Source organism: Mesoplodon densirostris, chromosome 20 (assembly GCF_025265405.1).
Source record: "Mesoplodon densirostris isolate mMesDen1 chromosome 20, mMesDen1 primary haplotype, whole genome shotgun sequence".
NCBI lineage: Eukaryota > Metazoa > Chordata > Mammalia > Artiodactyla > Ziphiidae > Mesoplodon > Mesoplodon densirostris.
In genome coordinates, this window is record NC_082680.1 from 31,431,225 (window position 1) to 31,456,325 (window position 25,101).

Here is a 25,101-nt window from a genome sequence, read left to right on the forward strand (position 1 = left end):
GAAGGATTACAGGCAGCCTATCCCTTGCTACACACGGTGCCCAGAGCCAGAGCTGACAGGCAATGTTCCTCCATTTCCACCCAGAGAATGTTTACCCTACACCCGTAGGTCATCAAAACCTCTGCCCCTCTACCTCATGTGCCAGAGGGGAAGAAAGCAAGGGGACATTTCATATTTTTTAGTGGCTATCATTCAACTTGCCCTCTTTAAGGAAACAGAAAATGGACAATTTGGTATTGTTTTATGGAATATTGAAATAGTAAAATGCAAAAAGATATTGTTCTATAGCTGATTTTATCCTCTACCATGACTTTGATAGTAACCAGCTAAGTCTCCCACACACAACACACTCCCATCTTCCTCCACATGTCCTCTGAGGCCTCACTGGCTTCCCAGCAGCAGGTTTCCAGGCTCCTGCCCCAGCCCTCCCCTGCCCTCCCCCCCTCTCCCCTCCTCTCCTCCGCTCTCCCCACTCCTGGTTGGCATTACCTCCAAAATATCTCAATAGCTCCTCAAAATCAACATGTCTAGGGCTTCCCTGGTGGCGCAGTGGTTGAGAGTCCGCCTGCCGATGCAGGGGACACGGGTTCGTGCCCCGGTCTAGGAAGATCCCACATGCCATGGAGCGGCTGGGCCCGTGAGCCATGGCCGCTGAGCCTGCGCGTCCGGAGCCTGTGCTCCACAACGGGAGAGGCCACAACAGTGAGAGGCCCACATACCGCTAAAAAAAAAAAAATCAACACGTCTAAACAAATGGGTTTATGCAAATCTGGTCTTCCTCCAGAGTTTTCTCTCAGTAACAACTTCTGCATCTACTGCTATGTAACAAACCAAACCAAAACATAATGTCTTGAAACAACAACTATTGCCCTAGTCTGAGATTCCACAGGTGGGCAATTCGGGCAGGGCTCAGCTGAGCGGTTCTCCTTGTCTGAGCCAGGCTTGCCTGCTGTTCACTTTGGCAGTCGGCTGTTAGGCTGGGTCTCAGATTTCTGGCAGCCTCCACGGGGGTGCCCACACCTCCTTCCCCGTGCCCTCCCATCATCCAGCCAGCTGGCCTAGATGGGCTGCCAGAATCCAAGTGCATCACAAGTCTCGGGGCAGTGGACACGTGTGTTTCTGTCTCTACTTGCGATGCGTTTGCTACTACTCCACTACCAAAGCAAATTGCCTAGTTTAGTCCCAGTTCAGGTTGGGAGAATGATGCCAAAGGGCGTGTATACAAGGAGGTGGAAACAAATTAGAACCCTTACTGCAATCAACCCTCCATCACTGAAGATGTTAACTTTAAATTATCTCATATTATTCACTCTGGTCTCCACCTGCTCTGTCCTAGTCCAAACTCCCCTAAACCTCTACAACAGGCTCCTGGCAGGTCCCCTTGCTCCCCTCTGAGGCCCTCTTCAACCTTTCTTCCACTTTGCAACAGACTGATTTTCAAAGGCCACATCTGATCATTTCAGCCTTATGGCTTAAAATCCATTGATGAGTCTCATTCCACGTAAAGTAAAAAGAAATCTTCTTTTGATAGATTTTAAAGAGAGCCCTTGATCATACATAGTGGGTTACACCTATTTTTCCAGTTTCATTATGAATAGTGCCCTTTCACTTGCACACGTATTGCAGTTGGGATGGGCTGGGAGGGTCCATGACATCGTCAGCCTTCCCTAAAAGCATCAGCGGTCTGGCTCCTACTTAGTGCCTGTCCCAGCCTCTTTTACCACCATACCTTGCGTTGCTCTGCGCTTGCCAGGCTCGCCTTCTCTCCATCCCTCCCCAAACTTTCATAAATGTGATTCCTGCTCCCTGGAATGATCTTCCCTTACCTCCTTACCTGTGAATACCTATGCACCCTTCACATGTCACTTAGGAATCACTGCTCAGAGAGACCTCCTGCCAGCTCCCAGACAGGCCATCTCCCCTAATGAGCTCCCCTGGCACCATGCCCACTCACCACAGCATCCATCAGGGTTGCCATTTTCAGCCAAGGGCAGGGGGATCTTGTCTGGGTCTGGCTTTGCTCACCACTGACTCTCTATCTGGAATTGGCGCTTATTACTGGACTATATAGATGAATAATTATTGCCTTAGAAAATGAAAGAAATATTTCTAATGGTAAACAATTTATTTATGAACCAGTTTATTTATGAATCATAATATTGGTTTCCAGAGAATATTTAAATCACATTTGATGAAGATCGGAAAGCAACAAGTGATCATTTAATCCAGACAAGGAAACAGTCCAGGCATGTTTAGTGACTTGTCCAAGATCTCTCAGCCTTTCTTGAAGTCCAAGTGAAATGCAGACAGGACTATAGGTTTTCTCTTTTATTTCTAAGTGACAAGGCTTCCAAGGAGAAGCCTTGAAATCCCTTCCAAACTCAGATATTCTTTCGTTATGATTTAAATTTACTTTTGTCCTGATAGCGTTCTGTTTTTTTTCTCTTTCTCTCCCCTTTCCTTATCCTTTTTGCATCATTAGCCATGAAAGCAAAGAACTACTGCCCAGGACAGTATGTCACAATTCTGGAAAAAAAAAAAAAAAAAAAAAAAGCCAAGTCTGTATGGAGTGAGGGAAGGACAGGAGAGACACACTCACAACTCTTATTTCTTGGTGTTGAGGAAATTTCAGGCCTTAATCTCATCTTGAATTTTTCCATTCTCCATTACAGCAATGGATAGAAGGGTAATGAGAGATCAAACTAATTTTTCAATTCTAGGATGTGACATCATGACCATTCATTTCTGGAATTGCTAATGCCAACCAGTGACCTTCTAAGATTATGTACAGCTGTGATGAGGAAATTTAATAAGAAAAGGTCAACCAATACTCAGTATAGAAAGGAAACAGACTTTTTTACAATAAAATATCAAAAATTTTTAAAAACCAACATTGTGTCTTACAACACATATTCAGTGCTTATAGCCCAAACTATAATGACTATTTAAATTACACAGAGGACAATATTTGCTGAGTTCTTGAGTATCTGAAGCCATAGACATTCCTTGAAAGGTCAGCTGTAAAACCCAGTTAATAACTTTGAAGGAAAATGACTTTTTCCATCAGGAATTTACAATAAAAATCATGTCCTTTTCTACACAATTTTTCTTTTAACTATACTTGGCAAAAAGACAAAGCTAATAGAGGAATTATAAATAATTACAGGGCTATTTGGCTATACAATGTCACAGATCAAGAGGAACAATCCCTATTGCAAGTAGGAAATAGTCCTACACCATTCGCTCACATATGCTTCCAGAGAGAGTTTCGATGGGGTTTCAAGAATGACATGCTTAAACAGCTGCATTTTTAGTATCTATTAGTCGCTGTGCCATGACTGAATAATGCCACCCGTGAGCAGGAGGAAAGGGAATACAGTCCAACCAACCACACCACGCGTGTGACCAAGGGGTGTGCTTGCTGTCACTGCAGCTGTTCCAAACATCTCACTCTCTCCTGCTTAGACTCAACAATGGGGACTGGCTAGCAGCCAAGTCAGGACAAGATGAAAGTGTTCCTCCAAGCAAAGATCTGATGTGCAAATACCAACACCATATTTTTCACTCTTTGAATTAGTTTAGGTTCCTTCGGACAAGAATATTATTGGACACTGCAATATTTCTTCTCAGTTTGTCTAGTTCCTTGGCCATCACTTAGGGCTTCTACAGAAAATGTATCTCTCAGCAGCGTTTAGTTCGGGATACAGACCACTGAATTTCACCACTAGGTCATTCTAACCAGTCTGTATGTGTTTCTCCCCCTATCAAATGTAGCAGCAGAAAGACACTCAGCATCATCTGGGCTATTAGAAAGGAGAAGAAGGTAACAGGTGTAGAGCATCTCTCCCCCACCAGGCTCTGGGGGGCTCCCTACTTGACGTCTACATTATCACATGTATTCTTCTCAGTAGTCCTGGAACATATGGGCTGTTGGCAGCATTTCTCAGATGAGGAAGCTAAGTCTTAGAAAAATTAAAAAACTTGACCATGGTCACCCAGCTAGCAGAAGTTGGAGGCCAGATTCAATACCAGGGAAGTTCCCAAAGCCTATGACTTTTCCTTTATATTACACTGAATCAGGTGGCACTTCAGCATCTAAAACCTCAGATTTTCTATAGGTCTGTAAGGCCATCAACCCTTAGTAGGGACCTGGCGGAAAAAAGAACGTGACTGGGATGCCCCACCAAACATTGCTCCAGCCCACGGCAGGCTCTGAGTGGAAGATTTCCTTGAGTCACTCCCATAAAGAATGTTCTATGGGAACCTAGCACTACCGATGTCACCGATATATGAAATGGCTGAGCCAGGAGTGAAAGTGTGTTCTTAAAAATGAAGAAAGTCAATGCATCAAAGCCTGCCACCGGGAAGTGGGAGAACGAGAAAGAATTAGATGACCTGCCCCAAACCTTCTTTATCTCATTTGTAAAACGGGCACAGTAAATGCTCACGTTGAGAAAATGTTCTGAGCCTGACATAAGCTCACACGTGCAGAGCTCCCAACTCAGTCTGTGACATGGGGCACGTGCATGAGTGAGGTTTGCTGGATCCAAGTCCAAAAAGCCATTTTACTGCAAATTAGTAGAACTCAGCACAGCATCCCTATTTTCAAAATGTATTTTGCAAGGCTTTCTGGTATTTATCAGGAGACATTCATCACTGTCTCAGCATGACCTGCAGCAAATCTAGGTCACATGAAGTTAAAATGTATCTTGTATTCCAATGTCACAACCCCTTGTCCGGTTCTAAGGCAAGAAGAAAAATATACAAATATTCCTAAATGAACACATCAACCTAAACAGAGCCAAACGGTTGCAAGCCAGAAGGTAGTGAAGGAAACGGATTTCTTTGTTCTGCAAGAATAATATTCTGAGCATGAGGAATGCCCAGAGGTGACAAAGGAGAAACAGAACGGGCACTGGGGGTCATGTAACAGAGTGACAGAAGGCGTGATTTATGATACGGCTGCACAAGGGTACAGACTCACGGGGCTTTGTAGGACAAAGCAGGGAAGGGAGGCAAGATGCCCTCACACCCCTCCCTGCAGCCAGGGAAGAGATGACGATAAATGGACCCAGACACAGAAGGAAAGAAATCTGATTAAACATGAGTGATAACATTTTCAGGATAGAGTTGGGATTTCAGAGAAAAACAAACTGATGTTTTACGAGATTCTAGAATGTTAACCAAGGAAATCTATCTACCAGGGGAAAACATAATTGAGACAGGGAAGATACCTTTGAGATACAGACACCTAAAAAAAGGAAACACAGCAGAAAGGGAGGAGAGAGCTGCAGATCCCAGCTGTCACGTGCCAGCGAGTCACCTGTGCCTGGAGGTGCCTGGAGGCTCCTGTGTACCCATGCTACCTACCCCCAAAAAAGCCAACATAGAAACTAACATTTCAGAGCTGACATCAGCTGGAGAGAGACTATCACAGGTCAAACAGCTCTCTGGCAATCTGTGGTCACCAGAATTCTTTTATTCAAACTACCCTAAACAAAAATATCTTTCGATTCATTGTCAAGGGCCCAAGTGGTGTGCAAAGTGAGAAGACACACACTAGGGAATTTGATCCATACCCTTCCAAGTCTTAAGGTCACCCAGGAGGCATCCTCGACCTCTTCACCCCTGAGGTAGCGCCAGATTGTCCTCCAGAGAAGGACGTCCTGACTGTCAGGTCCCTTTTGTCTTATGGCTGAAAGGGGGTTGGGATCTGGGAAGGACATCTACCTCTGTGCGCTGCACACCACCTCCTGCTCACACAGCCTTGATTTCTGGTACAATAGGATCAAGCCTCCAAAAGCAGACAGGTGAAGGCAGGCGATGCGTAGCAGCAGAGGTGTCCAGTGAGAGGGCAGGAGGGTTTGCCAAGGGGGAGGATGGAGTCAGGACATGTAGATGGTTATCAGAAGCAACTTATGTCGGGACCAGCTTGTGCTACGAGAGCACGTCCTCCAAGGACCTGCCTCTCCCTTTCTTTGGGTTTTTCCTATTTGAATATGACCCCCATGGGACCAAGAACCTGGTCAAGATTCTTGTGGAAACTGTCCATAATGCTCAGATTTTCTTGAACAAAGCCAATTTCACAAAATATTCTTTTAACAAGGCCACTTTGATAGGTATATAACTAGACTATGATTTCACGGAAATGTTCTAGAAGACTTCCTATACAATTGATCATTTTTTTTAAAACTATTGTTTAAAGTCTTAATTGTTTTCAAGAAAAAACAATGGGGCAATAGCTTATTATGAAGATATGAACAATCATTTATGGAACTAAGTGCTAAGGTACAAAGGTGAGTAAGCAAAGCCCATGCACTCAAGAAGTCTAAAATCATGCTCTCTGGGTCCTACCATCTCTGCCTTTTAAACAAAGGAAGAACGGGATGGACCCCCTGGGAATCACTGGACCTAGGTCCCGAGACCACACCTAAACTGTTCCCACCTTTTAAATAATCCAGTCCTCCTGCTAGAGGCGTATTATCTAACTACTGCCAACTTCCGTGTCCCCTCTGGACGCCTGCAATAACTTCCTGCTGGTATCCTTCATTCAGGGTGCCGGGGTTCTGGTAACTGTCCTCTCCCCGGCCCCTCCCTTGGTGACTGTCTTGAACTCACTCAACGCACTGTCCTGCCTTTGGATATCAGCACACCAGGAGGGCACCTCTAGCCCATGCCTCTCTGGGCTCCACCCCCTGGGCTGGCCCCTGGGTGTCCTCACCCTCCATCAGAGAGGTAGAAAGGCTTGATTGGGAAGAAGCTCTGAGGACAAAGCCCCCCACCCACCGTCCCTCTCCTTTGCTGCCCCATACCCCTTGGCTGGAGGCAAATTCACCTCTACGCCACTTTAGCCCTGCGCAGCCTGGAGCAACATGGACAAAGGGTTTCGTCATGTTCTTCCCTGCTTCTCAGATCTTTCTGCTCTCTGGGTCACAACCTCAAGGTTATTGTTGGGGGGGGTAGGGTGGAGGAGGGGCGGGGGAGCAGCAACCATCCAGTGGTGTAAGTTCTAAACGTGGAAGTCATTCAGAAACCACCTTCTCTTTCACATCCATTATCCACTTCATCCATTTTTACCTACTTCACTGTCCCTCAGATCTATTTATTGCTCGTTTTTCTCCACTGCCGTCACCCTCATCCAAGGCCATACTCTTTCAGTTGATAAAAGAAATGTTCACATACCGAGGTATGGGGCAGTCATTCTGGCTTAATTTGAATTTTATGCTAACTAGAACAGCCCATTTGTGACTATCAAACCTACTTTATACATCTGCTTTAGTTATTCAAGAAAAGGGTGCACTGACCAGAAGTAAAGAATGTCCATGTTAAAAAGAAAGATGAAATGCCCCCCCTTCCTGGGACGCCACTGCTGGTGCTCCTTCCATGATAAGACCCCCTTCCCAGGTGCCAAGGTCACACTGACTCGCTGTGCGTGTGCTGATCTGGTTTTTTGAAAACCTAAAGGAATGTATCCCTGACTTGTTTGATGTTCTTTGTTCTGACAAGACATAAAACTGTGCTGAAAACCATGCTTCTCCAGAGCAGTTTCTCAGAGTAATCTAAGAAGCTGTCTTCTGGGCTACAGCCCTCAGTTTGGCTCAAATAAAACTCTTTTCTACTCCTATTATAGACTGTTTATGGATGATTTTCATCGACACAGGAAACAGTTGAAAGTCTGATACTTGACAGTTCAAAGTAGACGAGACTCTTCCTTCCATCAATCCATTCTCTGCAGCTCACCGCATGGCTTCTAGCCATGCTGGCTTTCTTGTTATTCCTTAAACGCTGTGATTTCTCTGACTGCAGACGCTTTGCATAGGCTGTTCCATCTGCCTGGAATTCTCCTGTCTCCCCTCACTGCTCTGACTAATCCTTACTCGGAGAAGACCTCCCTGATGCCAAAGACCTTGTGATTTTCCCATTCTCTACTTTTCCGTTACGTTCCTTCATTTAGATATTTGTATGACTTTTTACATTAGTGTCCATTTCCCACACTATCCTGTAAACACTGTAAACAGATACTGTATCTGTTTCATGTGCTATTAAATTCTCTGTAATTAACACAGCACCTGACTCTTGGTAGACAGCCAATTAATATGAAAGATTAAGTAAATGAAAAATATATAGTAATTCGGAGCTCAGATTCGAGAGCTAAACTGTACTGTGTTTGAACCTTGGCTGTATCACTTACAAGGTGTACGATTTTGGATAAGATACTTGACTGAAGCTTCAGCTTTCACATCTTTTTAAGATGGAGGCAATGAAGATTCCTACTTGCACTTGTAAAGTTCAAATGAAATAAATACCAAGTATTTAGTAAAGGGCCTGACACATAAAAAGGGCTTAATAAGTCATCTGCTAAGGAGAGGATATATCCAATGATAACAATATAATAATGGGATTACAGAGTACAGGAGGAGGCCACAAGGCTTACAGTAATCAAACACCCATGACAGTACCTCCACCTTAAAAAAATTACTTTCACAGCTGTCATTTTGGGGAATTCTCTCCTCTGCTCTGAATCAGATTCTAGATGGAAGTAATAACTATGATTTACATATTTTAGTATAAATGAGCTTCAGTACCAGAGTCCCAAGCTACAGATCTTGTCGCAGGCCTAGGAAGTTGTACACAGCTCAGGTGCCATACTCCACATTCACATCTGTTTTTTCATTTAAATTATCATCTGTCTGTTTGTATAACAAAAGTGTTACTCCCCTGCTGGGTACAGTTTGGAGAGGAAATACTAGATTTTTCAGGACATATCGTTGATCTGTAGTGACAAGAAAAAATATTCTACATCAGGGCCGTCTCAGAAAACTCACGAGTCCTGGTTACCATAAATTCAGTTTGGTGGGAAGATGGCAGAAGAAACAAACCTTCCTCATTGTTTCCACAGTGTGGCAGACTTCAAATTGATTCTTACAACATAACCTGTTCATAAATTTCAATCTATCCTATTGAAAGAAACAAAGCAAACTAGCAACAAAGTTCCTGTTCAGGGGTTGGGAATGATACTTCTTATTCCCTACAACCTTCAACCTGCTGGGCCCTAAAAAAAAGGAAACTCTGGAAATGAACAGAAGACAAGGCAGCTTTAGAGTCTGGAATGTTCCAAAGGGATCATTCCTATGAGTAGTGAGACAGCCACCCAGAGGGATGACAACTCACCTCCTCCTTTGCCAGAATCATCCACTTCACACAGGGGTGGGCAAACATTTCCTGTGTGGTGGCCAAAGAGTAAACATTGCAGGCTTTGTGGGACAAAGAGTCCTCCACTGCAACTACTCAATTCTGCTGTGTGATGTGAAGAGAGCTCTAGACAGTAATGGAGAGGATTGAGTATGGCTGTGTTCCAATAAGGCTTTATTTATGAGCATTAATTTTTGAACTCCATGTAATTTTCATGTCATGATGTATTATGCTTCGTTTGATTTTTTCCAAACATTTAAAAATGTAAAAACCATTCTTCGCTTGCAGACCTTACAAAATAAGTAGTGGCTGCTTTTGGGCGGTGGCTATGTTCTGACCCCTGGCTTAAGACACATAAATAAATATTAAGTCACACCTATGGATTTCCTAATTGCTCTTCCAGTCTTCCAGATGTGAACAGCAGGCTTGCCCCTAACTGGAAGATAGCAGGTCGTATATTGCACTGCAGAGAAGAAAGAATGGAACTAATAGACAAATAATTTTTTTTAATCCCAGGAAAGAACGTTTTACAGACACTTTACAGTTTATTACACAGCTTCGCAAACAGGAAGCTTCTAAACAAGCAGGGCAGTGATTGTAATCCCTGATTATAAAACCATGGCAGTGACGGTTTAGAATGTTCAAAGCAATGCTGTAAAACTAATAGGTTGCTGAGCCAGGGAAAGAATCCCCACTTCTAGCTCTAAATGTGCAACTGGAAGCCAAGACACAGCATCCTCAGTAGATGCACCCCTCTTGGAGAATTCCCCATGAATTCAGCAGCAGACCAGTCAAGAAAATGGAAAATGTTGACAAAGTAAATGTCAATATTATGCACAGTATGGGTCTGTACCTTTGTCTACCATCCAATGTCCACTTTTGTCTCTACTGCTGTTCTGGGAGAATACTGTCCCCCCAAATTCAGGTCCACCTCGGACATGTGGCCTTATGTGGAAATAGGGTCTTTTCAGATGCAATTACAATGATGTCACACTGGATTAAAATGAGCACTAAATCTAATGACTGGGGTCTTTTTTGGAAGAGGAGAGGACACCCAGAGATACACACAGAGAAGAAAGCAGACTGGTGTGACTCAGCTGCAAGTCAGGGAACACCAAGCGTTCTCAGCAACCACCAGCAGCTAGGAGAGAAGTGTGGACCTGACTTTCAATCCGAGCCTCCAGAGGGAGGTCCTGCCTACACCTTGACTTCAGATTTGTAGCCTCCAGAACTGTGAGAGAATAAATTTCTATTGTTTTAAGCCAAGCAGTTTGTGGTCATTTGTTACAGCAGCCCAAGGAGATGAACACAGCCACCCACTAGCACTTTGTATCTAGAAATACCTTTGAATTTTGTTTCCCTGAAGACATCACTCATGTGGAGGCCACACTCAGAAGAGGCCTTTCCCACCCTTCTTCATTAGCACCATCCACATCCCACCCTTCAAGAATCAGCTCAGGGTCACTTTCTCCAGGAAACACTGTCCTGCCCCGTCCTGCCAGGAGAGATCGGGGACCCCTCCCCTGTGCCCAGATGGCAGTGAGAAAAGAAATTTTCACATATTGAGGTATGGGAAAGTCATTCTGGCTTATACAGGAGTTAACTTGAATTTTATGCTAATTAAACAGCCTGTTTGTCGCCTATCAAACCTACACTGTACATCTGTTTTTTTTTTTTTTTTAAAGATGTTGGGGGTAGGAGTTTATTTATTTATTTATTTATTTTTGGCTGTGTTGGGTCTTCGTTTCTGCACGAGGGCTTTCTCTAGTTGCGGCAAGCGGGGGCCGCTCTTCATCGCGGTGTGGGAGCCTCTCACTATCGCGACCTCTCTTGTTGCGGAGCACAGGCTCCAGACGCGCAGGCTTAGTAGTTGTGGCTCACGGGCCTAGTTGCTCCACGGTATGTGGGATCCTCCCAGACCAGGGCTTGAACCCGTGTCCCCTGCATCGGCAGGCGGATTCTCAACCACTGCGCCACCAGGGAAGCCCCATCTGCTTTAATTATTAAAGAAAAGGGCACAGTGACGAAAAGTAAAGAATGCCCATGTTAAAAATAAAGATGAAATGCCTCCCTTCCTGGGACACCAATGCTCGTGCTCCTTCCATGATAAGACCCCCTTCTCAGGCACCAAGGCCATACTGACTCCCTGTGTTATGTGGTAGTGGGTTTTCTTCTTCTGTGGTTTTTTTTTTTTCTGAAACCTTGAAGTAAGGTATCCTGATTTGTTTGATGCTCTTAGTTCTGACACGACATAAAACTGTGCTGAGGGCTTCCCTGGTGGTGCAGTGGTTGAGAGTCCACCTGCCGATGCAGGGGACACGGGTTCGTGCCCCAGTCCGGGAGGATCCCACATGCCATGGAGCGGCTGGGCCCGTGAGCCATGGCCGCTGAGCCTGCACGTCCAGAGCCTGTGCTCTGCAACGGGAGAGACTGCGGCAGTGAGAGGCCCGCGTACCGAAAAAAAAAACACCAAAAAACCGTGCTGAAAACCAAGCTTCTCTGGAGCAGTTCCTCAGAGTTGTCTGAGAGGCTGTCTTCTGGGCTCAAATAAAACTCTTTGCTATTCCTATTATAGATTATCGATTATTTTGGTTGATGGTCGCCTGGACATATGTTTAGGGTGGTGCCTAGCACACTGTATGAAAAGACATGATTTGCACATTGAGGCCCCGACTAGATCCTGATTTCTGTTGAGGAAGGTTCCATGCCCTTCCATCTTTGTGCCCCCAGAACTTAGTAGATGCTCACCACCTGTCTCTGGGAGTGGCATGGTTAGCTAGTTTGCAGGGCCAGAGGGAATTTTATTTTGTTGTGTTTTATGTTTTCCCAGCCTTGTCTCTGCCACTCACAAGCTGTAGGACCGGAGTCAAATGCCTTAATCTCGATTTCAGTTTGCTTCTCTGTGGGGATAATGCTAGCTCTTGCCGTATACAGGAGGTGTGAGGATTAAATGTGTTGATGTATATAAAGCATTTAGAACTTAAGTGGGAAGCACCTGATAAGTACCGGTTACTATTATTACTTTGCCCCAGAACAGCAATATTCTCTGGCTATGGACCCAGCAATGGCTTCCATGACTCCAAATAAGATACAATTTCAAGATACATGGAAGAAGCCCAGGAATAAGATTTAGGGAAGCCGGGAGGGTCTTATTCTCAGGCCTGACAAATTTGGACAAGTCATGGTACTTATTTGGGCCTTATTTTCACCTTTGTAATTACGGGGTGGGAGGGAGGTTATATCAAGTCCTCCCGACCTGAAACCCAGGATATTTAGGGACCTGTGAACGTGATCATGGAGGTCCTCAAGCTGCACTGAATATTTCAGACCTAAGGGAAACCATATAAATATTTAGGAGTGATAAGTTCAATCACACTAACCAAATGTCAAGTTTCACCACTTAGAAGAAATTACATTAATTCCATGTAAAAACACTTTATTTAATACCAACTGGCAATTTGGGTTGGCAGTTACTTATCTTTACAGAATGAAAATAAAAGTAAAATTAAATCACGTTTTTTAACTTAAAAGTGCTATTTCCCAAGCAGACAATTTTTTTTTTCAAAGCATGTGACCCATGAGTGAGAAGACAATAAAAAGGACCATTGGTAGAAAACCGAGGCTCTCGGTGGACTAGATAACCTTTAAAGTCCTTTTTGGCTCTAATGCCGGTGGGATTCCTGAACATTTCTCTAAGGCAATCAACTCTAACCATTTATTTTGCACTTAATTTTACTCTGTGGCCTCAAGGGGAAAATGTCCTGCTCTAAAATTTCAGGGAAAAACACAGAAGACCCAAATGAGGATTCTAAAGAGTAAAGCAGGGAATTTAAAATGCTGGAAAGGCCAGAGGACAGAAATGAATTTCAGTTTTTAAAAAGCAACGACAACAAAAGGTCAAATGACCTGGAATAGAAATGACAATGGCCCTGGGAAAAATATCAGGCACTTCTGTTCATCTGTAGGTAAATTCAGAGTTACTGTGTATTCCTAGGCTGCCATTACCCATCAATTTTAGGGATCACTGTAGGCCCAAGGTTCACGTGTGGTCAGGGTTTGGAAAATCAACAACAAGTTTTCTGTTTTCAGAAACACTCCTTTTGTTGGATATTCGGGGCAGCCATAAAAGCGTTCTCAGTCAAGTAACACTAGGATGCAAACCATAGACCCTGGGAGCAGGGGAGGTGGGAGAATGGGCAAGACTGGAGAGGCAAGTGGACCAAAGTATTACATCCTCCCAAGAGCACAGGTGCTGGTAGAGAGAGGATCAGTAATAATAATGCTTGCAGAGGGACTTCCCTGGTGGTCCAGTGGTTAAGAGTCCGCCTTCCAATGCAGGGGACGCGGGTTCGACCCCTGGTCGGGGAACTAGGATCCCTCATGCCGCGGGGCAACTAAGCCCACGTGCTGCAACTAGAGAGCTCACGTGCCATAACTAGAGAGAAGCCCATGCACCGCAAGCACAACTAAGACCCGACACAGCCAAATAAATAAATAAGTAAAAAATAATAATGCCTGCAGAAAGCACTTTGAAAACAAAGTGCTATATAAATGGGTTAGTTCAGTTGAGTCTTAGGGTAAACCTGTACTTTAGAGATTCTTATCCTCATCCCCATTTTACCACCCTGTGGAAATAAACAACAACCAAATGGGAACAAGAAAGGCTATTTACGTAGAGCTTGCTGTAGCAAGACAGCCAGCCAACATCACCTGCATTTGGAGGAGACTCAAAGGCAAACAGAGAAGTGGAGAGGAGCTTCATAATGGAAAAGGGGTGGGTTTCACCCGTGCCCCGATTGGAGGCTGTTGGCCTGGGGAAACTGCAGGTGGGCCACCTAGAATGGGACAGCCTATGTGATTGGTTAGGGGTACATATTTGGCTTTTTCTGGTTGGTCCTAAGTTGGAAACAGAGACAGAAATTAGGGAAGCTGTCAGCTATTCATCAAGCCTGGCCATTCTAGGCCTATTGTTACAGGGCTATTTTTTGACTTCCTGGATTGTCACTAGAGACGGTGGTCTGACTTCCTACAAGTCTGACTCACAGCAGGCAGGCTTCTGGGCTAGTTACTGGATATCAATGTGTTGGTTTTCTGGACTGGTTGTTGCAGGTTGTGGGTCAAAGTTCTACTTTTAGATATGTTCTGGCCATTGTTGATTTGTGTATTTAGTCTTTCAACCCTTAGATGTGAGTCTGTACCAGAGAAAATTGGCCCAAATAGTTACCCACATCAACTCTCAGGGCCCTGGAGAGGGGCTGGGCGTACCTTCCACACAGCATCCAATGCATCAAGACGCCTAATGGAAATGAGCTATTCCTCCTGTGAAATGTCCATACAGCCTATTAAGGCATCAACCATCTCTTTTAAAAAGTAAGATCATTATGTTGCTTTTCCTACTTACTTATTTGCTTCCAGACAATGATTAACAAGTCACAGAAAATGATTCAATCAACAAATCACTGGTAGAGCTAAGTTTTCAAAATCCAGGAAAAAGCTCTCAAAGGGGCCTTTGGTAAAGTACCCTTGCAAACACTTCTTTCTGTAAAATCTGAACCTCTTCCCCTCTATCAACTGACACCGAGGAGTCTGGCAGAACCGGAGCCTGAGTGGGGTGAAACATGGATCTGACCAGAGCAGCAAAGATCGTGTCCTCAAGGTCACAGCTGGAGTCACAGTGCTCCTTTCTGTTTGCTTGTGAAGGGAAACAGAAATAAGCCCACCCCAAAATAAGCCACTTTGGCATATTGATTTTTTTTAATGAAGTTACTTAAGAAACAGCAAGGTCCAAGAAGGATACTCTGACCATCCTTTGTCCCCCTGAAAGCAGGAAATAAATCTCCCATGGAAAAGGCACCTTCCCTGTACCAGGAGGTAGACAGACATGCGTATCACCAAAGATACGGAATTCATGGTGGGGAGAAGCCTGTATAAACCAACCTTGTTATTCCTTCACTAATTTGCTACCCAAGCCCAAAAGCCTTTGTCGTGTCAATTCCTCACAAATGTATTGCTTTGCTTCTTTGTCTAAAAAGCATCAAAGTTGCCTGTTTTGGTCATCTCCTTGAGTCTCCTATCTTTGGGACTCCCACATGTATGAAATGAAATTTGTTCTTCTTCTGTTCATGTGTTTTATGTCATGTTAATGATCAGACCAGCCAAGGAACCTAGAAAGGAAAGGTTTTCCTCCCCTACACCTGATGGATGACTCGCTAGGAGCGCAGATATAAGTGCAACATTCATGATTAGAATTTGAGTGGATAGAAAATAATCTGTGTTCCAAGAGCTAACTGTCAAGTGTCGTGTCCGTGAATCCTATTGTTTCTGACTCTTAGGATTAGACGCTAAATGGCTATTGAATAAAGGGATACATCGCTGAATAATTTCAAGAGGAAATTAAAAACCTAATTCTGTTCTCTCTGTAATAGACAGCTGATGGAGGGCGGGACTCCAACGTGGTCCCAGGATTCTGAGATCACATAAAAGCTGACTTAGGCCAACTTTCCTGTGTCTTAATAGGTCCTTTGGCTAAGGATGCACCCAAGAAAACACCTGTCCTCCCCTCACTCTCATGCCTCCATCTGGTACCACCCATCCAAGCCCAAAGACCCCAGCTCACATGCCAACCCTGCAGTAACACCTTCCCTGGTCAGATGGCCCTGGCATGACTCACCTGCCCTTTGTCTCCATGGGGCTTTGTACAAATGTTAACAAACACCCACACTGTGGCATCAGAGCTATTTTTTATACAATGTTAAACTCTCTCACTATATTTAAGTCTCTTTAAAGCCACAGGTCTGTGGCTTATGTGTCTCTGTTTCCTCAGCGGGCAGTAAAGAAAAATCCACAGCATCCAGATGAGTCTGTACGTGAGCACCTCATTTTGTGATGCTGAGACACGGGCTTGGAATCTGTGGACCCTGCCAGCCATACTGCTTGCTACCTTTGGTCATATGCAGTTACCTTTCTCTCTCTGTTTCTTCTGTGACAACAAACAAGTACGGTTTTTGTCCATTCTCTTTGATGATCATGTATTAATTTTTAATAAGACTGGCATCGATATGGCAGCAGAAAGCAAACAGGATCACAAGCACGGTGAGAGTGTGGGGTGTGAATGCTACATCCTCAGCCTCTCAGCCCTCAAAGGGTGAGAGGAGTTTCTGTGTTTCATCGTCAGTTTTTATCATGGAGGGTCTCTGCCGTGGGTGGGTAAGAATATTCCACTTATTAGGAAAAGGGTCCCCTGCTGGGAGGAAGCAATATTTCTCTCATCAGTCTTGGCCTTGGCCTGGCTAAGGGAACCCCTTTGCTCTGACATTAAACCCTCAAAGCAAGTTTCTAATTGTCATTTGTCTTCCTAAGTAAACATTCCCTCAGGGAAAGGTGACGCTGATCAAAGCCGTGAATATTTTTATTTGCAAGATGTGCACAGCTTTCATTATAAATGAACAAACGGCATTCTGTTTTACACACCAAAGGAAACATACATTATGTAGCAAGCAAAGCATCTGATCTTTCTGACAGGTTTGCCCTTAGGTCACGTCTTCTGAAGGTGCCCGCCTCCCCTCAGCCAGCCTCTGTCTGTCTCAGCACCTCTGTCTGTTCTTTTCTCTGTGGAGTCCCAGCACAGTACCATAAAAAGTCTCCCAACCCGATACTGGCAAGTTCTGGCAGGAAAAAAGGAGAAGACTTGCTTACATGTCATATTTTCTGTAATATTTAATGCGAACGATTTCAACTCACTTAGCTGGACATAACTGCAATTCCCAGACCTGCAAAGTTTTTAGCAAACAGAACAAATTATCCAAGGATAACATGTGGCATCAGATACTCACATTCTCTGATCGGAGTCTCTTTGCGGGACACCCACCGTCCCTGGGGTGAAGCATGTAATATAGTCGGACTTTACTGGCATGTTTTCGACTCTGGGAAGAAAAAGCAGAAGAAGCAGATACTGTGAAAGAGAAGGCATTCTGAATTCTTGGACACATAGCCAGTGACTGCAAATGCCCAAAAGGACTTTGCTTAGAAAACACTTGAAACAAGGTCCTCACTGCAGAGCACAGAGAACTACACTCAATATCCTATGGTAAACCATAATGGAAAAGAATATTTTAAAAAGAAGGTATATATATGTGTAACTGAATCACTTTGCTACACAGCAGAAATTAACACTTTATAAATCAACTATACTTCAATTAAAAAATATTAAAACTGAAAAAAAAGAAAACACCTGAGCACGTTCCTATGGGTCCCATGGGGTGAAGTTTCAGATAGGTTAAGTGACTTGCCCAAGGTCATCAAGCCAATATAATTTCAGGATTACAAAACAGAGTTAATGAAGAAAGGTGAAACCATTGGGATCTTTTAGCCTGGAGTGAATGTTTAATTGTCTTCAAAGGTAAGACCAGGTCAGCAGAGGGAATAATACAAGGACCAACTGTGATGAAGAGCTAGGTCCCCAGCCCCTCTCTCACTGCAGCTGCCCAGCCCTAAGCAGCCAGGGACAACGTTGCCCTGGGATGGTGACACGTACACGGCACCTCCAACCAAAGCCTGATCAGAGCCAAGCTACACGCAAGCAGGCAGATGCAACTGAACAAATAAAGCCCCACCTCCTGCAGACTAGCAGGACTATGAATTTCCATCTGTCCTGACTGCTCCGTGTTCAGTGTGGACAAACTGACCCCTTATTTATTTATTTATTTATTTATTTATTGTCTTTTCTGGGTTTTTTTTTTCTTATTTATTTATTTTTATTGGGGTATAGTTGCTTTACAATGTTGTGTTAGTTTCTGTTGTACAACGAAGTGAATCAGCTCTATGTATACATATATCCCCTCCCTCTTGGACCTCCCTCCTATCCCCCATCCCACACATCTAGGTAACCACAGAGCACCGAGCTGAGCTCCCTGTGCTATACAGCAGGTTCCTACTAGCTGTTTTACACATGGTAGTGCATATATGTCAATCCCAATCTCCTAGTTCATCCCACCCCCACGTCCACACGTCCGTTCTCTACGTCTGCGTCTTTATTCCTGCCTTTCTTATTTCCATCTTTCCTCCTTTGCTGAACTGAGAGCCCATCCAAACTCCCCTCACCTCTAAACAATACTGCAGTTCTAACTTCCCAGTTGCTACCTGAGGCAGGATGGTGAGCTGAAAACACCAATAAAAGAGTCAGAAGTTCGCCGCAACTAGAGAAAGCCCTCGCCCAGAAACGAAGAGCCAACCAACACAGCCAAAAATAATAAATAAATAAATAAATAAATAAATAAATAAATAAATTTAAAAAAATGAGAGACAGCTTAAAACAATGTGACCGGGGCTTCCCTGGTGGTGCAGTGGTTGAGAGTCCACCTGCCGATGCAGGGGACACGGGTTCGTGTCCCGGTCCGGGAAGATCCCACATGCGGCGGAGCGGCTGGGCCCGTGAGCCATGGCCGCTGGGCGTGTGCGTCCGGAGCCTGTGCTCCGCAACGGGAGAGGCCACAACAGTGAGAGGCCCGCGTACCGCAAAAAAAAAAAACCAAAAATGAGACATTGTATAGGAAACACTGTAATCCACATAATGTTAAACATCGCTCACTGCAGACTGCATCAGTCCTAACTTCGAGTTCTATGTGATCTCCATGATATGAACTCTCCTTGAATCCTTTGCTACCTGATTCCAAGTCCCCCATCCCCTTCCTTTACTCAAAGATTTTTTTCCTTCTTTTCCAGTCCATGGTTCCACTTGTCATTCTTTATAATTGGGTTCTAGCCGACCTCCTGAATAATGGTTTGCCTTCATGGATTAGCCACAAAGGCAAAGTGATTTTCAGAGAATACACAGCAAACTGCATCTTGTTTACAGGATGTAGTGTAAATCCTTTCTGTCTGGTTTTCCTCATTTATCACTTTTTTAATTCCTTCATTTTTCCTGGAGCACAAAGACTGGACTGTCTTTAAATGGGTTTAAAAGTGCTATTGGAACATGAGAAATACTAGAGACATTAAAAAGTACTGAAGTGTGATTTTAAAATATATTTGTAGTCCTTTCTAGGTTGTATCTTAAGTTTTGTTTTTGTTTTTGCTGTACGCGGGCCTCTCACTGTTGTGGCCTCTCCCGTTGTGGAGCACAGGCTCGGGACAGCGGCCATGGCTCACGGGCCCAGCCACTCCGCAGCATGTGGGATCCTCCCAGACCGGGGCACGAACCCATGTCCCCTGCATTGGCAGGCAGACTTTCAACCACTGCGCCACCAGGGAAGCCCTACCTTAAGTTTTAATCAAGGTTATCTGGAGTGTTGTTTGCCTGGAAGATTGGTAGGACAGAGAAATGGAACCCTATATGAACCCGCGTCAGACAATTTCAACAACATGGTTTAGCTTCTGCATATTTTTGAGAATGACCATGCAGACTAGCACTTTTCCTTTTGCAGATAAATATGTTGATTCCTAAAATGTGTACACCTTTCCTACAGGATTGTGGGGTTTGGGGAGGTAAGGGGTAGTGGGAATATTAGGAATACTGCCATAGTCAAAAAATAAATAAAATTAAAAGAAGATGTCAAAATCTCCAGGACAGTGAACGTGGCCACAGAGCCTGGGCTGGTGAAGAGCATACACAGACAAGTAGTTGGTGAAAAGACGAAGTGATAACAGCGTGAGCTCAAATGGGGCTGAAGTAGGCTTTCAATTTTGCGTTTGTTACCATAGAAGAACTTCTTATCACAGTCCTTGCAGCATCAATCTACCCAGGGAACAAAATCATGGCAAAATTGGAAATCTCATAATGCAGCCTGTTTTGTGGTTGGGCTTTTTTTCCCTCTTTCCTAAAATAAACCATTTCTTTCAAAAAGACTATTTCCAGCAAAGACACAGTTCACTAGGTTATTTACTTGCAGTTTGACAAAACTAGTAAAAGCCCATTAGCTAGAAAAAAAAAAGGGGGAGTAAAGAGCAGCTCGGGTATGAAGCCGTTAGTGGTGAGCGATGCTGGGTGCGACGAGCCTTCTTCGTGATTTTGTTCATCGAAGGCTAGTTTGTCTCCTTCAGCTTCCCAGCCTCCAGGTTTGATGGAAGCACTGCCTTGCCCCAGTGTCTGGGTGAAAAGAAACAGAGTCTTGGCAAACACCACCTGATTGTAGATTGATGGGGGAGGCGTTCTGGCTCACCATTTAGCCGCATCCGTTCCTCCTGGTTCTCTCTTTTCCCCCTGCTGCTTTTTCCAGGCTGGACCAAGGCCTCCCCACCCTGACTTCAGGCAGGAAGTAACAACCCCAATGACCGTCCACTCCCCAGTGAGAGGAGCACGGAGTCCCAGTGAGTCTGATTCAAACCCAAAGCCACAAATCACGTTGGTTGACAAAGGGAAAGAGGTTCCCAGCAGAATGTTCCAGGTGCCCTCAGCTCGCCCTGCCTCAGCCCTGGAGCTCTGCAGCAGCCCTCCCCTTTCTTCCTGGTACACTCACCTCTTTGTCCTGACAGGACACCGAGTCACCTACTGCATCTTCCTCCAAATGACTTCTCTTAACTACCCTCCTCTCAACTTCCCTTAACCATCTGAAATTGCTTGGAATTAGGCACCGAAATTCCATTCCATTTATTCTAAAAACAAAACCTTCCCCATAAAAAGTTACAATTAAATTTGAGCAAAGATGTTCATGGCGGCATTATCGAAATAGGAACAAAAATAAATAAATAAATTGGGAGACAGCTACATTTTTTTTTTTTTTTTTTTTGCAGTACGCGGGCCTCTCACTGTTGTGGCCTCTCCCGTTGCGGAGTGCAGGCTCCGGACACGCAGGCTCAGTGGCCATGGCTCATGGGCCCAGCCGCTCCGCGGCATGTGGGATCTTCCCGGACCGGGGCACGAACCTGTGACCCCTGCATCGGCAGGCGGACTCTCAACCACTGCGCCACCACGGAAGCCCGAGACAGCTACATTTTTGACAACAGGGGATGGGTTCAAGCCGCCGTCAATGCCCTTATGTTCGGTTGGAAATGGAAAAAATGCTTTCTACGTAATGAATGTTGGATGGAAAATGCTAAACTCAAAATGGCTTGTATACGATGATGACAATTAAATAAAAATGCGTAAGTATACCAAGAAGAAGTGGCAAGGGAAAAGGAAAAAAAGCATGATTTATTAGGGTAGAAGGAGGCTGGATGGTTTTCCTTCTTAATTTTTATAACAGATTCATCTTTAACATAAACATAATAACAACTTCACAATGCTCAAGCCTTTGTAATTCCTCATTAAGTCTACTTTATATGCAAAATAATTGTAATTAGTAAAAAGCATCACTGATCTGGAATGCGTTTAACATATACTGATATAACGGACCACATTTCCATCTACCCTTATCAACATTCAAAATGCATATTTTTTTCATTGCAATAATTGTTATTTAGTGGAGCCTACTTAACCCAAGGGTAGCACGTGCTACTTCAAAACTGAAAACTTGATTTTGGTACGTACAAATTCAATGGTAAATATGTGTACTTTTCACAGTGTGGTCTCTTTAGCTTTCTGTGTGTGTGAATGGAGATTATGGCAGCGGTCCCCAGCCTTTTTGGCACCAGAGACCAGTTTCGTGGAAGACAATTTTTCCACGGACTGGGATCGGGGTGGGGGTGGGAAAAACGGGACTGTTCCGGCGGTAATGCAAGCGATGGGGAGTGGCAGATGTAGCTTCCCTGGCTCGCCCACGGCTCATCTCCTGCTGTGCGGCCCTGTTCCTAGCGGGCTGTGGACCACTGGATTATGGGATGGTAAGTACTGTCCAGACAACCAAACTGAGAAGCCCTGGAAGAAAGCTACTTCTGAAACAGACTTATGTCATCCAAATAAACACGAACAATAGCAAGTCCTTAGGACTTTTTCAAAGATGCATTAATATCTAAAATTTACACTACTTTTAAGAGCTTAAAAAGCCAACTGAAAGGAACTTAAAAGAAAAAATATATATACCTTATATGTTAAATGTATACCTTACAGAGTTCCAAGAGGGGAAAGGACCATTCCTTTCAGGGGAAAAAAAAACATGAAAAAGGAATTACAATCTCTTTCAGCTGCACTCAGAGTCAAACCCAGGTTCTTTCTTGCATTAATATTCGCATTTTAAGCAGAAGTCATTACTTTCATACAAACCACATCAACTTTAAGCTTCCCAGGTAGGCCAGAAATGACCAACTCTTCCATTTTAATTAAAGCCTTTGCCCCCATTGCTGGACATTGTGCGTGGGCAGACCTATCTGCAGATTAGTTTCTTTGGCTGAAACAATCTCTTGGCACTGTAAGAAATAGTCTAAAGTGGAAATTCAGGCCAGCCTTCTCTTTGCAGGGATAAAGAACGAGACCAACCTCTATTTCAGATCTATCGCTGTGAAAGGAGAGGGCGAAACACATAGAAATAGAACGGCTCTCTGCTTCACCTAAATAACCATCTTCCATTATCACACATTCCTTAAAAAACTGGCAACTCACATTTGCTTCCAACAGGGCTACTGATTTCTGGTCTCATAAAATGTGGCGGTAGCAAAGCAACTTTGTATTTGCATAATGTTCCTAACAGCCTTCAAAGTCCTTTCACATTTATCCTCTCATTTTATCCTCCAATCACCGCTGTGAGGCTGGCAGGAGATGTGTTATTTCAAATAAGCTTTAAGATCCATTGCTGATTTCCTAGTTAAATCTTCACCATCTTATTTCATCATAGGTATCTAATTATACCTCTTCCAGAAACCAGCTAACATAAGCCAAGAACTACAAGAAAAAAAGAAAACCTGGAACGGACTGATCATTACAGAAGAGTGATTCTCACAAGCCACCAATTTTTGAAGTATTTCCACTCATTCTAGGGTAAAGAGCAGCTGATTAGAGCAGAGACAAAACATACCAAAGGTTTAACTCCCCAGCTGCCCAAGAATGTCTGCCGATGTGAGATGGGGGTTCCATCTCTCAGGAAGGAGGAGAGGTTGCCCTGGCAGATCCCCACTTAACATTCTGAAGTTGAAGTCCCAGGGCTGAGCCCCAGAAAAACTGGGGGGCAACTCCACTAGGAAGTCAAGGTTAAATGCAGATAAACCAAGAGAAACCATGAGTCTCGGAGATTCCCTCTGATGAGTAGGGCTCTTTCCCAGATTGGTGCACCCGGATTGGTTGGATACAGAAACCTATAGTGAAAGATGGACCAACTGGAAATCTAGGAAGAGAAGACTGACCCCCTAGAGAAAGGCTTTACCAACACAGAGAAGGAAGAAATAAAACTCCTCTGCCCAAGGCCCCAAGGCAAGATGTTCTACCCAGGCTGCTGGGTTACTGAAATGGTCTGTCATCCAGTCCTACAGCTGAAATTGGATCAGAAGATCCTAAGAAGTTTCGGGTGGACTATGAAAGGATCCAAGGCTGATCCACACACACTGGGGACATGTGGCAGGCCTTAAACTGATGAGTGGCATACAGAAAAAAATTACATGACTCAAAAGAAGACATTGACAAAACTCTCAAGGAAGAGACATCAAGGAATTTTTTCTTTGCAAAATATTTACCACAATAAATAGAAGTAAGTTTTAAGCGGCATGTTGTATTGGGCCATTTAATTTCAGAAAATATGGACTGAGGATTAAAGCTCAAAGATGAGATAAGGCAACTGATTAAGACGAAGATGTACTATCTGAGTTAATAAAATAAAGCTATTAAAAATATCACAGCTTAATTTGGAAGACCTTTCACAGCAGGGCAAGAGCAGAATCAATACTGCAGGTCAGTGTGAAGTCCAGATAGAGTCACTTCCTAGAATGCAGAAGAATAGGATAAAGAAGTAGGAAAAAAATGATATTGGAGATCTGACATATGAAAGACCAGGACAAATATAGTGCAGCTTTAGCCGTAGAAAAAATAAGACAAAAAAATGGAATAGGAAAAGACTCCCAAAATAGACCCAATAGTTTGGGACCAAAAAGAAAACTAGGAAAATATATCTAACTTTGTGATTGGAAAGTTTTCTAAACAACAAAGCAAAAGAAGCAGTACTGATAGATACAGCTAAATATATACATATATATATATATATATGTTTGTAATCTGAAATACATAAATGTAAGAGGCAAACCACAAAGTAGGAAAATATCTGCAATATGTAAAAGAAAGTGGTCTAATACCTTTAAGATAAAGAGTGTTCTAACAAATTTATAAGAAAAAATAATATTAAAATAAGCAAAAGATATAAATAGGAATTGTAGAAATGAAAATAGCTAAAAGATACATAAAGAGAAGTTCATCCAAATTCTACCTCATATTACTTACTTTAAAATACATATGTATTTTCACCCATTAAATTGGCAAAGGTTTATAAAATATACATATCCATATCAGTGAAGATACAGGAAAACTAAGACTCTTGTACATAGCTAATAGGCATGTGAATTGATACAATCTTCCTGGATGGAAATTTTGCAATATATATTCAAAAGGCAAAAACTTGTTTGATCCAAAATGCTACTCCTACAAGTTCATTTTAAGAAAGCAATCGGAGACATGTACTGTCATTTATTTATAATAGTGAAAATGAGAAAATAATTTAAATGTCCTGAATGAGAGAGAGAAATGTTATGACATATATATGATAGATCACCAAAACTGCCACTAACAAGCATATTAATAATATTTAATGACATGAAAAATATCTATGCAATAACATTAAGAAAAAGTCTGTTTCAAACCAGAAAATAAAAGATGCCAAATTTTTTAAACAAAAATATCTATGTGTACTATACACGTTTGTGTGCATAGACATGGCCAAAGTCTACGAAGAAACACACCAAAAGATTAATATTCTTTACCATGGGTCACAGGTGACTTCAATGTATGCTTATTTTTGAATTTTCCAAATTCCTTAAGGAAACTAGTCATTCCAGTAATTA

At 43.4% G+C, this 25,101-nt stretch overlaps 1 protein-coding gene across 1 annotated transcript in view; it reads right to left on the reverse strand.

Moving 5' to 3' along the window:
* Positions 1 to 25,101, reverse strand: part of ZMAT4 (zinc finger matrin-type 4) — a 227,602-nt gene that overhangs the window by 162,779 nt on the left and 39,722 nt on the right. Inside the window, exon 2 of the mRNA XM_060085862.1 lies at positions 17,025 to 17,114. Within this exon, the coding sequence (XP_059941845.1) occupies positions 17,025 to 17,114 (90 nt within the window). The remainder of the gene's footprint in view (positions 1 to 17,024; positions 17,115 to 25,101) is intronic.